This window comes from Miniopterus schreibersii, assembly GCF_964146895.1.
Source record: "Miniopterus schreibersii genome assembly, chromosome: 10".
In the NCBI taxonomy this organism is placed as follows: Eukaryota; Metazoa; Chordata; class Mammalia; order Chiroptera; family Miniopteridae; genus Miniopterus; species Miniopterus schreibersii.
Genome location: NC_138110.1, coordinates 33,333,061 through 33,349,065, shown reverse-complemented (window position 1 = coordinate 33,349,065; position 16,005 = coordinate 33,333,061). Strand labels below are relative to the sequence as shown.

Genomic DNA, 16,005 nt, shown 5'->3' with positions numbered 1-16,005 from the left:
GAGAAAAACTATCAAAATGTATCGGCAAAAAACTAAGCACAAGGGCTATAGTTTATTCACCGAAGCAGAGTGTGTGCACTGGCACAGAGCCATCCAAGTGGTTCAGATAAGGTTGGTCAAAGATGATGGACCACCAGCTCTTCATATAGCAAACGACACTGGGAGCAAATGCTGTCAGCAATAACTTGAGCTGTAGTGGCCATATCAGGAGGCCCTGAGAAAGCTCTGCAGGATCAGAGAATGACACAGAAAACAACGTATGGGATAATCTGTCTCTCTCATGAGAGCCTAAGTCTAGAAAGCCCAAAGCTGAATTGGGTATTAAAAACATACTGTACAAAACCATGGAGGGTATGGGTAGGCTTCCAGTTTATTATCCTTTGATTAACTAAATGGCTCTACCATTCAGGCATGCAAAAAATCATCTTTAAAAGAAGCTCATTGACTAATCCAAAAATGACCTAACAAAATACCCAAAAGATGATAATGTTCTAGTTTACAAATGACAAAACAAAGACCCTTCCCAAGTTAAAAACAAAATAATTCTTTATTCATTGTAACAGAACATAAAATAGAAAAGTGGACTAAAACCCAGCCTGCTATTTCTTGATCTTTTGCCCTTTCTAATAAACTATACTAACCCAAAATTTGTTCCAAAGAGGTTAGGGGGAAAAATCAAATATTTTTATGTTTTTTTTCTGAAGTACCTTCTCAGAGAGAAATAGCATCTAATGGATGGAATCAAACAGTCAAAATAGAGAGAAAAATATATATACAAGCAATTATTTAATTTCAATTGTGGTTATTTCAATAACACAGGAATCAATAAGCATCCTGAGATGGAAGGCCCTGAGCTGGAGTCTCATTTATGGGAACAGGGTAGGAATAGAAAGCAGTAAACTTCTCTTCTTTCTATTTAATTAAAGGACATTTAATTTTGCATCTTAGGATGTGTAGGTGTTAGCAGAATAAAATGGAGGCGAAAAAAATTTTAGGAGGAGTGACTAAGATGAGAAAGAATCTTGAGTTAGGAAGAAACTTGTTCAAAGAACAAGAAGCCAGTGTGGTTGGAAGGTTGGGAGCAAAGGCAAGGGTGGCTTCAGATTGGTGAAATAGACAGGAACCTATCATGCTCCATCTCAGGAGTCATTCAGGCTGCTCCTATGTGCTGTGGCATCATCATGAGATATCAGAAAGAAATTTCTCCCTGACACCACTTACCCCAACATCCATGATGCTTTGCCATTTCAGATGGCTCTGGGAAAACGGCTACGGGAACCATATGCGTTGAAGTTCCTGACATCAACGATTACTGCCCAGTCATTTTTGCTGAAAGTAATGTCATCTGCATTGCCTCTCCATCAATCCATATATCTGCGAGAGAAGTTAACCATCATTCTTATGGGTCTCCCTTTACCTTTTGTGTTGTTGATCAGCCACCAGGGACAGCTGATTTATGGGATATCAAATCAATAAATGGTAAGTGGAATGCAAACTTGCTCATACTTTAAAGACTGAAAGCAAAAACAATTACCGAAGAGTAACCCCATGTAATATTTTCTATCTCTGTTTCCATGATTCTTGCCATTTTCATATTAAATTTTTTAAAATCTTTCATATACACACAGGCTATTTGGAAAAATTTGAACTGAAATAAAAGTTGAAATGCTTTATCAATACTGCATTTACAAATAGTAGCTTATAAATATCAGTTTACCCATCATTTTATATAAGTGGGGTGCTACATGAATGTTTGATCAGTTTGGAATAAATAGAACCCTTGAAAAACTCACCAGATGTCACAATTCCCTAGCCTATATTATTTCAGGCAAGTCACTTAAATGTCTCTGAAACTCAGGTATGCTATAGATTTACATGTACACATTTTGTCTCACTTAGAAACACGTAAGATCAATGAAATTGTTTTCATAAAGAGATATGAGCTCAGACTTTTTTGTAAGGTTAAAAATTTATACCCAAATTTTGCAATATTAGAATGGTTAGGTAAACTGTGGTACATATTATTAAGATGAAGTACTATCCAGCATACATTAAAATTATAATTATGGGAAGCATTTAGATACAAAAGAATGTGCCAACAAACGTATGTCAAGTATAAAGATCCCAGAGTGTATGTGTGTTTGTACTGTTGCTATATAAAAATGAAGGCACTGTTAAAAACCAAGAGTAAATTTCAGGCAACATAACATTAAACATACTTTAGGTTCTTTTTCCTGAAATGTTAAATGTATATTAGAAAGTGAAAAGCTGTAAGAGGACCTCATTTGGGCTAAGATAGTTCCCTAATCTCACATTCATTTAAGCAAGTTTCCATTAAAGAAATCAATAGGCAATAATAACACAAAGAATTAGGAAAATAATAGTTATTAGAATAATTTTAAATGAAAGGGCAATGATTTAGAATAAGAGATAAAGAACAATATTAGGGAAGATATTTATAAATTATAATCCTAAGTAGAAGACTCCAATATTTCCTTTCAGCTCAGTGCTCTTCATTTATTGGACAAACATTCACTGAGTTCATATTATAGGCCAAGGATTATTGCTCTGGAAATAAGCAGCAGGGTCTCAGTCTTCTTTGTAGAAATAACAATCCAGCAGGAAAAAGTCTTTAAAAATTCATTATAAATGTGTTTTGTTTTGTTTTTCAGTAAGCACAGGTTGCTCTATGACTAAGGGATCAGGCCCTAAGTTAGTCTGGAGTGTTAGGAAGGGTCACCCCCTCAAGGAATTTTATTTTCTCTTTCCTCTCTTCCCTTTCAGCTACCTCTGCAGTCCTGACGGCTGAGCAGCCTTTATTAGCTGGAGTTTACCAAGTCCCGATCCTAGTGAGAGACAGCTACAACAGGGCGTGTGAACTGCCACAGATGGTTGTGTTAGACGCCTGCGATTGTGACAACAGCCAGACGTGCTTGCACTCTAGCACTCCGGGCGTCTACACTGGGGATGGCAGCTCAGTTACCAGTGACATATATGGGCCTGTCCCTGGGGACCGCATTGAGGGTTCAAATGTTCGCCTGGGACCAGCAGGGATTGGCATGATCGTTCTGGGCCTCTTACTACTGCTTTGTAAGTACTGGGTTAAATCCCTCTTCTCGACAGTTCTCCAAGATAAGAATATAACCAGGCTTACTGGGAGGCTAGATTCATTTCGCCACTTCTTTTTGGTATCTATGGCAACTTTTGTGGAAATCTGGGAATAAACAATGGGATTGGTAAGGGCATGTGCTTGTTCAATAATGATAACTAAAAAGGTCTAGAATGAGTGAGGGTCGTAAAGATGGGGACCACATGCAAATCCTAAGTATAATATAGCAGAGCATAAAGTAAATCTTACAGTGACAATTTCAGCAGAGTGCTTTAAGGGTAGAAGGTCGAGAAGTCTTTCTGGTGGAAGGGGCTTTGAGGATTTTCATAGAAGGAGGATGGTGAATCTGAAACGCAATCTAGGACAGAGGAACAGCGCAAACATGAACAGAGAGAGGGATGGGAGGGCACAGAACACTCAGGGAGCCGAGAAGCTAAAAGGTAGGCCGGCAGCCATAATGCAGGAACCTTCATAATAGACCGAGTGTCCTGGGCTTCAGTCCACAGGAAATGAGGGGTCAGTGAGGACGTGTAGACTCAGGTGACCCAATCACTCTGCTGGAGTTGGAAGCAGGGAGAAGAGACTAAAGAGGAGGATTAGCCTCTGGGCTCTGGATGAGTGTCTAAACTAGGACCAAAGTCACAGAAATGGCAAAGTCACTAAACAAAAGTTTTAAAAAGGGTCCTCTTCTCCCTATACCATTTTTAAAAACATATAGATCCTTAAAGGAGAAATTCTTCATGTGTTTTAAGTGGCCCTTGCAACACTTAGATTTTGTGATCAAAAATTGGATTCTAAAGTTAAAGATGACTAAACTCTTCAAACTATAATATTAATATGTTTTAATGGATGAATACAAGCTAAAGCATTATTGGTTTTGAGGTACTAAAAAATAATAACTAACTTTGGGGCAGGCTTTCTTTATTAAAACAATCTGAGTTTCAAGGCTATCCAAAGATCATGAGTGACTCTCATAATGACATTAGAGACATTTTCCCAGGACGTGATTCTAAGTAACTGAGCCAAGGTGCCCGCTTACCTTTAAGCCAGTAGTTCTTAACCTTAGCTGCACATTAGAATTACTTGGAGGTCTTTAAAAATCACTCCTGCCCAAACAGGACTATTCAAGATGAGACCCAAGTTGCACTATGTTTAAGCTCCCTGGTGAAGCTAATGCGCAGTTTAGGGATTGAAACCCAGAATCAGCTGCCATTTCCAGCAGGCTAGCACTCAGATTTCATGACTCTTTCTGAGCCAGGCAAAGAAAGCACAAGAGTCATTCAGTTGATGGTAGCATAGGAGGGGAATACCTTTGAGGATAAATTCACTTCTTCTCGATGGAGAAGTACAGGGTCAATGATGGGGGTGGGGGTGATGTAGGGGAAAGGGTCCTATCCCACACCTTACATTCCCAAAGGGCCTCAAACTAACACTTTTGATGTTAGCTCCAAATGAGATGATGAATACAGTAGCTATATTTGGTATGTGTTACAAACATTCATTTTCTTAATTAGAAAACGCCTCTGTTAGACAGAGCTCACGCCCATGATGGTGCATGACCCTGCACACATCTAAATTCACAGAAACATAGTGTGGTGGAGCCCCTGCTAGAGGCTACCAAATCTAGTTCTTTCCAGAAGGCTTTCTGGAAATGTATAAGGTTGATCCATCTCTCTTCAGGAGCAGATGGTAAAATTGTTTTAATTTCCCAGCTTTGATATTTTCTTCTGTATTTCTAATTAACCCATTTGCCAAAATGCACGTTATGCTAGAAAATTAGAAAAGTATAACAAGCAACCAGAGTGAACCCAAAGAACTAAACTGAGTGTATTCTAGAATATTAGAAAAGTTGTCTGTATTTATGAACTAAAGTATAGAATTGAGGTGAATGGTTCCATTATAGTTTATAGATGTCTCAATAAATATAAATAGCTCCATTAAGTTCAGTGGATAATATTCGATTGATTCATTTTAAGTGTAAATATAATGAGGGTTGAAGAAGGGTCCTATCTCTAAGTTCTACTGTATCCAATTCTCTTGTTAACATGTATCGATCATGTGTTTAACTTACATGTGTGTATACTATGTTTGGTCACATGAGTTGGTGTGTATTGGTTTCCATGTGGGTATAGCAAATACATCAATATCAACAGAGAGGGTCTATGTGTACACATATACATATCCAGGTACCTGCTCATATGCACATGTTCATGGAGGTTTGTACATGTTTACTCATGGATGTACACACATATACATAGGCTTACAAATACATAGACATAGACAGATGACTATATGTGAATACACATATATAAATGTGCATGTATTTATGGGGAACTTAGGGATCATAAAATTTTATTTTAATCCTGAGTCTGTCACCAACCAGCTCAGGAATATTAGGCTAGAAGAAAGACAGGACCACAGTTTCCTAACCTGTCAGTAAAGAACCTAGATTATATGATCTCAAACTCCCTTCATTCCAGCTCTAAAAGTCTGTGATTTGGTGGTTTTGTATTTATAAACATGGATATGTGTGCTCAGTCCTTTAGGGGGAAAACTGATGCTTTCTCACATTTGGTTCCAAATATGATGCCACATTTTCCCAAAAATGATACACTCAATGACTTCCTAAGTTGAGCAATATGTGCCAACTCTTCCTTTTCACTTTCCTGGGCAGTGTCACCACTCTTGCTGCTCATTTGTTGCTGCAAACGAAGACAGCCAGAAGGCCTGGGGACAAGGTTTGCTCCTGTGCCGGAGGGGGGTGAAGGAGTGATTCAGTCTTGGAGAATAGAAGGGGCCCATCCTGAGGACAGGGTGAGTGCACTGACACTTTCCAGAGAAGCACCAGGTTTCAATGGAAATCTAGCATGCCAGTTCTACAGCACACAAAAATCAAAAGATGTCAGTTTTAAGTGTTTAACATCAAACATTTAAAACATTAGGTCATTTACTTGTTTTTATTTTCATTTTTTTAAGTTTCTTTATCTTTATTATTGAAAATATTACAGATGTCCCCTTTTTACCCCCATTGATCCCCTCCGCCCCTCATCCACCCCACCCCAAACCTTCCCCAGACCAGTGTCTGTGTCCATGGGTTATGCTTATAAACATGTAAGTTCTTTGATTAATCTCTCCCCACCTACACCCCACTCCACACCTTCCCTCTGAGAGCCCTCAGTCTGTTCCATGCTTCTATGTCTCTGGATCCATTTTGTCCATCAGTTATTTTGTTTATTATATTCCACATATAAGTGAGATCATGTGGCATTTGTCTTTCTCTGACTGGCTTATTTCGCTTAGCATAATACTTCCTAGTTCCCTCTATGCTGTGCCAAGGGATAAAAGATCCTTCTTTTTTACAGCTGCGTAGTATTCCATGGTGTAAATGTGCCACAGGTTTTTTATCCACTCATCTACTGATGGGCGCTTGGGCTGTTTCCAGACCTTAGCTATTGTAAATTGCACTGCTGTGAACATAGGGGTGCATAAGTTCTTTGTGATAGGTGTTTCGGGTTTCTTAGGATATATTCCTAGAAGTGGGATCACTGAGTCAAATGGCAGGTTAATTTTTAATCTAATTTTGAGGAAACCCCATACTGCTTTCCATAGTGGCTGCACCGGTCTGCATTGCCACCAACAGTTACTAGGGCGCCCTTTTCTCCACACTCTCGCCAGCACTTGTAGTTCATTGACTTGTTGATGGAGCCATTCTGACAGGTGTGAAGTGATACCTCATTGTGGTTTTAATTTGCATCTCTCTGATAATTAGCAACGTTGAGCAGTTTTTCATATGTATCTTAACCATCTCTTTGGAGAAGTGTCTATTTAAGTCCTTTGCTCAATTTTTAATTGGATTTTTTGTCTTCCTTTTGTTAAGTTGTATGCGTTCCTTATATATTTTGGATATTAACCCTTTATCAGATGTGTCATTGGCAAATATGTTCTCCCATACAGTGGGCTCCCTTTTCGTTCTGTTGATGGTTTTTTTTGTTGTGCAGAAGCTTTTTATTTTGATGCAGTCCCATTTATTTATTTTCTCCTTCGTTTCTCTTGTCCTAGGAGATGTATCAGCAAACATATTGCTATGAGAGATGTCTGAGATTTTACTGCCTATGTTTTCCTCTAGGATTTTTATGGTTTCATGTCTTACATTTAAGTCTTTTATCCATTTTAAGTTTACCTTTGTGTGTGATGTAAGTTGGTGGTCTACTTTCATTTTTTTGCATGCACCTGTCTAATTTTCCCAGCACCACTTATTGAAGAGACTTTCTTTATTCCATTGTATGTTCTTGCCTCCTTTGTCAAATATTAATTGACCATAATAGTGTGGGTCAGTTTCTGGGTTCTCTGTTTTGTTCCACTGATCTCTATGTCTGTTCTTGTGCCAGTACCAGACTGTTTTGATTACGGTGGCTTTGTAGTATAACTTGATATCCGGTATTATGATCCCTCCAACTTTGTTTTTCTTTCTCAAGATTGCCGTGGCTATTCAGGGTGTTTTTTGGTACCATATAAATTTTCGAAGTGTTTGTTCTAGATCTGTGAAATATACTGTTGGTATTTTAATAGGGATTGCATTGAATTTATAGATTACTTTGGGTAATATGGACATTTTAATGATGTTAATTCTTCCAACCCATGAACATGGTATATTTTCCCATTCGTTTATATCTTCCTCCATTACTTTTTTCAGTGTCCTGTAGTTTTCTGAGTACAGGTCTTTTACATTTTTGGTTAAGTTTATTCCTAGGTATCTTATTTTTTTAGTTGCAATGGTAAATGGGATTTTTTTTTTAGTTTCTCTTTCTGAGAGTTCATTATTGGTGTATAAAAATTCCATCAATTTCTGGGTGCTAATTTTGTATCCTGCTACCTTGCTGAACTCATGTATTAAATCTAGTAGTTTTCTGGTGGAGTCTTTAGGATTTTCTTTGTACAATATCATGTCATTCTGCAAATAATGACAGTTTTGTTTTCTCCTTTCCAGTTTGGATGCCTTTTATGTTTTCTTCTTGTCTGATCACTGTGGCTAGGACTTCCAGTACTATGTTGAATAAGAGTGGTGAAAGTGGACACCCCTGTCTTGTTCTTGTTCTTAGGGGAAATGGTTTTAGTTTTTGCCCATTAAGTATGGTGTTGGCTGTAGGTTTGTCATATATGGCTTTTATTATGTTCAGGTATGATCCCTCTATTCCCACCTTGCAGAGAGTTTTTATCAAAAACAGATGTTGTCTTTTATCAAATGCTTTTTCTGCATCTATTGATATGATCATGCGATTTTTATCTTTCAGTTTGTTTATGTGATGTATCATGTTTATTGATTTGTGAATATTGTACCAGCCTTGCACCCCTAGAATAAATCCCACTTGGTCATGGTGTATAATCCTTTTAATATATTGCTGGATCCAATTTGCTAATATTTTGTCAAGGATTTTAACATCTATGTTCATTAGGGATACTGGCCTGTTTTGTAATGTCTTTATCTGGTTTTGGAATTACCAGATATGCTGGCTTCATAAAAAGAGTTTGGAAGTGTTCCTTCCTCTTGGATTTTTTGAAATAGTTTGAGGAGTGTAGGTGTTAATTCTTCTTTGAATGTTTGGTAAAACTCTCCTGTGAAGCCATCCAGACCAGGGCTTTTGTGTGCTGGGAGCCCTTTGATTACTGCTTCAGCTTCATCAGTAGTTATTGGCCTATTCAGGCTTTCTGACTCTTCCTGATTGAGTTTTGGAAGGTTTTATTTTTCTAGAAATTTGTCCATTTCATCTGGATTGTCTAGCTTGGTGGCATATAGTTGTTCAAAGTATTTTCTTACAATCCTTTGTATTTCTTTTGGGTCAGTTGTTATTTCATCTCTTTCATTTCTGATTTTATTTATTTGGGTCCTCTCTGTTTGTTTCTTGATGAGTCTGGCTAAAGGTTCATCAATCTTATTTATCTTTTCAAAGAACAAGCTCTTGGTTTCATTGATCTTTTGTTTTTTTGTTTTTTTTTTAATCTCTATGTCATTTATTTCTGCTCTGTTCTTTATTATTTCCTTACTTCTACTTACTCTGGGCTTTTCTTGTTCTCTTTCTAAGCTTTTAAGTTGTAGGGTTAGAGAGTCTATTAGAAGTTTTTCTTGTTTTTAGGTAGGCTTGTAGTGCTATAAACTTCCCTCTCAGGACTGCTTTCATTGTGTACCATAGACACAATGGGAATTGTTGTGTGTTTATTTTCATTTGTTTCCAGGAAGTTTTTGATTTCTTTCTTGATCTCTTTGGTAACCCATTCATTGTTTAAAAACTTGCTTTTTAGCCTCCGTATGTTTGAATGTTTTTTAGTGTTTTTACTGTGGTTGATTTCTAATTTCATGCCATTGTGGTCCAAGAAGATGCTTGATGTGATTTAAATCTTCTTCAACTTGTAGAGATTTGTTTTGTGTCCTAGCATTTGTGTCCTAGATTTGTTTTGTGGTCTATCTTTGAGAATGTCCCGTGTGCACTTGAGAAGAATGTGTATTCTGTAGCGTTGGGATAGAATGTTCTGTATTTAAATTCAATTAAATCCATCTGATCTAATGTGTCATTTAGGGTCACTGTTTCCTTGTTGATTTTTTGTCTGGAAGGCCTATCCAGTGAAGTCAATACCGTGTTAAATTCCCCTAGTATAATTGTATTGCTGTCAATCTCTCCCTTAAATTCCTCTAGAAGTTTGTTTTTTTTAATTTAGGTGTTCCTATATTGGATGCATATATGTTTATCAGGGTTATATCCTCTTGTTGGATTGATCCCTTTAGTATTATGTAATGACCTTTCTTGTCTCATGTTATGGTCTTCATTTGGAAGTCTATTTTGTCTGATATGAGTATTGCTACCCTAACTTTTTTTTCATTTCCATTTGCATGGAAAAATTTTTCCACCCCTTCATTCTCATCCTGTATGCATCTTTTGTTCTGAGGTGGGTCTCTTGTAGACAGCTTATATGTGGGTGATATTTTCTTATCTATTCAGACACCCTATACGTTTTTATTGGGGCATTTAATCCATTTACATTTAAGGTTATTATTGAAAGATACTTATCTACTGCCATTTTATTTCTTTATGCCTATGTTTCTCATTCTCTCTATTTCTACTTCTAATTATAGCAGTCCCTTTAGCATTTCCTGCAATGCTGGTTTTGTAGTGATAAACCCCTTTAGTCTTTTTTTGTCTGGGAATCTCTTTATTCCACTATCTATCTTGAATGATAATCTTGCTGGAAGTAGTCTTGGTTTCAGATCCTTGTTTTGTATTACCTTGAATACTTTGTGCCATTCCCTTCTGGCCCATAGAGTTTCTGATGAGAAGTTAGCTGACAGCCTTATGGAAGCTCCTTTGTAGGTAACAGATTGCTTTTCTCTAGCTTCCTTTAAGACTCTCTCTTTGTCTTGAATTCTTGGCATTTTAATTATGATGTGCCTGAGTGTGGGCCTCTTTGGATTCTTCTTGCTTGGGACTCTCTGTGCTCCTGAGCTTTTTCCTTGATCAGGTTAGGGAAGTTTTCTGCCATTATTTCATCAAACAGGTTCTCTAACCCTTGTTTACTTTCAAGCTCCTCTGGTATGCCTATAATGTGAATATCGTTATGTTTCATGTTGTCCCACAGCTCCCTTAGACTGTCCTCCTGTTTTTTTGTTTTTACTTTTTGAGTCTCTGAGAGATTTTTTTCTACCCTGTCTTCTAATTCACTGATTTGGTCCTCAGCTTCCTTTAATCTGCTGTTTATTCCTTCCAATGTATTCTTTATTTCTGCTATGTCATTCTTAATTTCCTTCATAGTTTCCGTATCGTTTTTCATGCTGTTGAGCATCCTTACAATCAGTATTCTGAACTCTATATCTGAGAGATTGCTTATCTCCATTTCATTAGCTCTTTTTCTGAAAACCAAACATTTATTTTTAATGTGTTTTTTTTTTTTTTCTTTTCAGGATGTGTCAAATATATGTGTACCAATAACAGCTTCTAATACCCAGGATCGTATGGATTCCTCTGGTCAGTGGACACCAAAATCTGTTTTTCTTTTTAAAATTTGCAAAATTATTCAACCAGATAAACCTCATTTATAAGTACCTTTAGAAAAATAGCATATCTATTGATCTTTTTGTATGATAGTATATGAGAAGGAAAGTTACACATTAGAAGTGGTCACCTCGTTTATCTATTTTACACTACAGACAGTGAAGTATGGTATAGCAATTAAAATGGTAAACTTTGGAACCAGAATGCATGTGTAGGATTCCCAGCTCTGTCTCTTTAAGTCCCTGGACAAAACACTTAACCTCTCTGGGCCACAGTTTTCTCATCATTGAAATTCAGTTTAAGATAGCACCTACTTCAAAGTGTTGCTGTGAGGAGTAAATAAACATGTACATATATACATATGTGTTTATATCATACATATATTATATATAGGATATATTATATATGTGATTTATGTATATATGTATGCGTATATCATAAAATGCACATTACAATAGTGCTTGGTACAGAGTAAGTGTTACTGTAGCCACTATTTGTAATAGAGGCTGTTAAAAAACAAAAAGGAAAACAAAAAAAATATCAGAAAATATGTTCTTTAAATAATAAACTGAAGAACTTTTCTTAAATTCACACATGCATTCACCTTACCAGTCTTATACTCTCCTAACTTACCAGGTCTACGCACACCTAAAACTGTTGAAAAATACCCAGCTATTGGGCAGGGATTGAACAAAGTAGAGAGGTTGCCCAATTCTACAGCAGACATGAGATTTCTCCTAGATGGCTCTTTAGTATTTCAAGCCAGACTCTTTGGATCCAAAGAGCCTAAGGAGATTGAACAGTCCTATGGAAACCAGCTCTCCACCCAGCACCAGAGTGAATGAGGACTGTGAGTTCCAGTTTCTGCAAACACATCACTGGCCTTGCTTTGGAATGTTCTGGAGTGAGTGCGAACCTTCTCAAACAGACCAGGGGAGCTTGCCAGAGGCAGCATTGGAAGGAACTGGTTCAGGCACAGAGGCCCCACTCCTCTTGGCTAGTACTAGACCTTTAAGTCTAGGGGCAAAGTTTGTACAAATGGAAGAAGGCCAAGTCATGTAGCTGGCTCCCTCTTCACTTGCTTTTTCATCAGTGAGCCTGGAGATGGTGGCTGCAATTCAAACCACTCCTTGCCTAGTTCTGCTGTTGTGTGGGAGACAAAGCGCACAGCAGGCAGTGCTGGCAGTGGTTTACCTGGACACACAATGCAGAAAACTCAAGCACTGTTACATGAACACCCTCTCCTTACAGAAATCTACACTAACACCTACGCGGGCGGAGGAACGGTTGAAGGAGGCATATCAGGAGGGGAACTCAACACAGGTCTTGGGACAGCCGTTGGCCTGGCAGCTGGAGGAGCAGTGGGGACACTGAGAAGGAGGAGTTCGACACTAGGAACCCAGAGGGAATATACAGACACCGGCCTGAACATGGCTTTCTTGGACAGCTATTTCTCTGAGGTAATTCCCCTGCATGGTTACACATAAAATAGTCTTGAGACTGAATCATAATAATAACAATGGCAGTAGGCTCTTCTGAAATATGCTCAGTTATTCTTAACCTTTTCCCAATCCAAAATAAAAAAATTTATGTCACTTCTCCTTAAAATACAGAAAGTCAATTTGGGGAAGTATTTCATATTTAATGACATAACACATTTAATACCGTGAGAAAGGCTAGCATCTCTTTTCATTCTCCCCTTCCCTTTTTCCACTTTCCTGTCTTCTGTTTCCTTATGGTTTTCCCACTTTGTTTCCCATGGCAACCACAAAGCAGCAAGATCCTGATCAAGAAAAAAAAAAGTGTATTTATGTCCTTCCCTTATGATATCCTTCCTGCTCTGCAGGTGCCCCCAATAGAAAGAAGGAAAAATAAAAGCCAGGATTGGGAAAGAAGAATGGTAACTCCAGAACAGAGTGTCACCAGTACTTGGTGATGGATCAGGGGCTAGAACACAGGTCTCCTCTACCCAAGGCCCCACCTACCAAGTGTCCCTCATGCAGAGAAGGGATCAGGGGTCTATGAGTGTTCCAAAGGGAAAGCCCCTTGGATGTTGGATGGCCTGGCAGGGTAGCATACAGGGTAAATAAATCCTCTTGTGAATTCTTATTTAGTATGTTTATTTCACTTACTTAGCAGTCCATTTTATCTCACATTTCAGTTAGCCTGTTTTACTCCCCATGTGATAATGCATCAACTTCACAGCTGCTGTTTAAAAAAAAAAAAATGAAAGGGTGTTGTAATTGTAAGCTATATTTTAAAATTGGTGGCTACATATACTATTGCAGACTGTGCATGAATAGGATCGATTATTTAAATGTGTGATCAATACTACAATGTACATTCCACAAATGGGAACAAATTACATGTGTCATAGAAATGATATTTAACAAATCATTCATAAAAACCTCATTAATATTAAAGGTTTATCATTAATGTCAATTTGCACTGGGCATTTTTTCCTAGTGGTTACAGTTGGTGCTTTATAGGACAAATAAAAGCAAAAATGCATTCTCTTTTCTCTGTGGGCACTGAGGCCACCCTTCCCCAAACATTTTAGCTCTCCACTAAGAAATGGCCCTAGATGTCAGAGGTCATGAGACACAGCCTCTTCCTCTGCCCGAACCTTTGAAAAGCAAAGCCAATGATCTTTTCCTGTCACTTTTCACACCAGTACCACACACCCCAGCAACTAATTCATGCCCCATGCCAGAGGATTCTCCTCTCACCAACTTGCCATTTAAAATATTAAACAGCAAAGGTTTAAGGTAATCCCAATCTCATAAATAATTGACTTCAAGACCTAAAATCATCCATTCCCAATAGTACAATTTAACCCTGGTACAGACCAGAGGGAAAGCAGCCTGATGTAGTATAAAAAGGATAGTGGGATTGGAAGCTGTAGTCTAGAGTGACTTGGGTTTGGGTAATGCCATTCTCCCTCTCTGGGCCTTCAGTGTCCTTATTTATAAAATAAAGAGGAGGTCAGATTATATCAGTGATTCAGATGGTGCTGGGCAGGCCCTACAGGATTTCTTGTGACCCACCAAGGGCCATAGCAGGTGAAAAAGGGGAAAAGAATGGCAGGTCTCTGCTTCCGCCCCACCCCCTTCAAACAGAGAAGTTCCACTTTCACTGATCCTACTTGTTGGGCTCCTATCTAGGATTTCACTTAAGGGGTCTATCATTTAAAATAATTTTAAAATCACAGTAGATAACCTCTTAGTTCCTTCCTCCTGTTAACCTAACTCCAGAGACATCCCAGTTCTTTTCACTCAGACCACATAAAACTCCACTGAACATTCTGATATAAGTCTCTGAAGCTTAGAGATATTTAAATCTTTATACTTGCTTCTATTCTAAGTTGATCAAATATCTCTCCTTAAATAATATTTTGAACACAACTCAATATATTTTATTATTTCTTGACCACCTCAGAAACAAAAGACTGTAAATCCAAAAGGTTAACACATTGTCTTTGATTCGTAATCTGAATGTAAATATAAATTTACACTTATTAGCTTTCAAATAAGAGAAATAGACATTTATTCTAATTCTATGCACCATTAATGTATAGTGAACTCCCTAAAAATTTCCAATTATTTAGAAAAACAACAAATAATCAGTGTTTTTCTAGGTTCATTCCATAAAATCTTTTTAAATCACATAGCTCTGAGGCACTGATTATTTTAAGAAAAAATAAACTTCTAATTTCTCATTTTTCTTCTAATTTTAGAAAGCGTATGTTTATGCAGATGAAGATGAAGGTCGACCAGCAAACGACTGCTTGCTCATTTATGACCATGAGGGAGTAGGGTCACCTGTGGGCTCCATTGGTTGTTGCAGTTGGATTGTGGATGATTTAGATGAAAACTACATGGAAACTTTAGATCCAAAATTTAGAACGCTTGCTGAAATCTGCTTAGACACAGAAATTGAACCATTTCCTTCACAGCAAGCCTGTATACCTATCAGTACTGATCTCCCTTTGCTCGGGCCTAATTACTTTGTTAATGAATCTTCAGGAATGACTCTCTCAGAGGCTGAATTCCAGGCAGAAATGGCAATGCCTGAGCCCATGATCCACGGGGATATTGTAGTGACTGAGACTTACACCACTACTGATCAATGTATGCAACCCACTACAATTGTTTTTGATCCTCAGCTTGCACCCAATGTTGTAGTAACGGAAACAGTAATGACACCTGTCTACGATGTTCAAGGGAATCTTTGTGTACCTGCTGAGTTAGCCAATGCACAAAATGTAATCTACACTGAGAGAGTACTGTCTAGTCCTGGCATGCCTGACATGAGGAATAGTAGCATGACTGATGGTTGTATGGGACCTGTGATGAGTGGCAGTATTTTAGTAGGGCCAGAAATTCAAGTGACACAAATGATGAGTCCAGATATTCACATAAGCCAAACCATTGGTTCCACATCCCCAATGACATCTCGACATCGAGTAACACGGTATAGTAACATACATTACTCCCAATAGTAATCGCTTTATGGTCAGTATTAATTGCCCCTTGTAATCACCAACATATCCATCAAAGATGTTTAATGTACTATATTTAACATTTTAATAGTCAACAAATATTCAAATTTTTTAAATTTAATGGCATTCTTTGATTACATCTCTTTTGGGGGGTAAATATGGCTGAGAACTTTAGATACGCCTTTTTAAATTCTTCCTGATTTTAAATAATATGCCAAAAAACTTGCAGAAATGTGTTACATCCTTTGATACTGTCTAATAAAGAGCACATAACTCATAAGGCGACTCTTAGAGGTCTTCAGGCCTGTAGAACTGGTCATGTAAACCAAGATGCCCTTGTCTTTGAAGGTTGCAAA

The 16,005-nt window shown here is 37.8% G+C and overlaps 1 protein-coding gene across 1 annotated transcript in view; it reads left to right on the top strand.

Annotated features, from left to right (window-relative positions):
* Positions 1-15,649, top strand: part of DSG4 (desmoglein 4) — a gene marked incomplete at both ends in the record, with an annotated part of 44,136 nt that extends 28,487 nt beyond the window's left edge. Inside the window, 6 exons of the mRNA XM_081148500.1 lie at positions 1,252-1,479; positions 2,785-3,090; positions 5,784-5,923; positions 11,058-11,121; positions 12,400-12,608; positions 14,885-15,649. Coding sequence (XP_081004626.1) covers positions 1,252-1,479; positions 2,785-3,090; positions 5,784-5,923; positions 11,058-11,121; positions 12,400-12,608; positions 14,885-15,649 — 1,712 coding nt within the window. The remainder of the gene's footprint in view (positions 1-1,251; positions 1,480-2,784; positions 3,091-5,783; positions 5,924-11,057; positions 11,122-12,399; positions 12,609-14,884) is intronic.
* Positions 15,650-16,005: the final 356 nt, after the last annotated feature.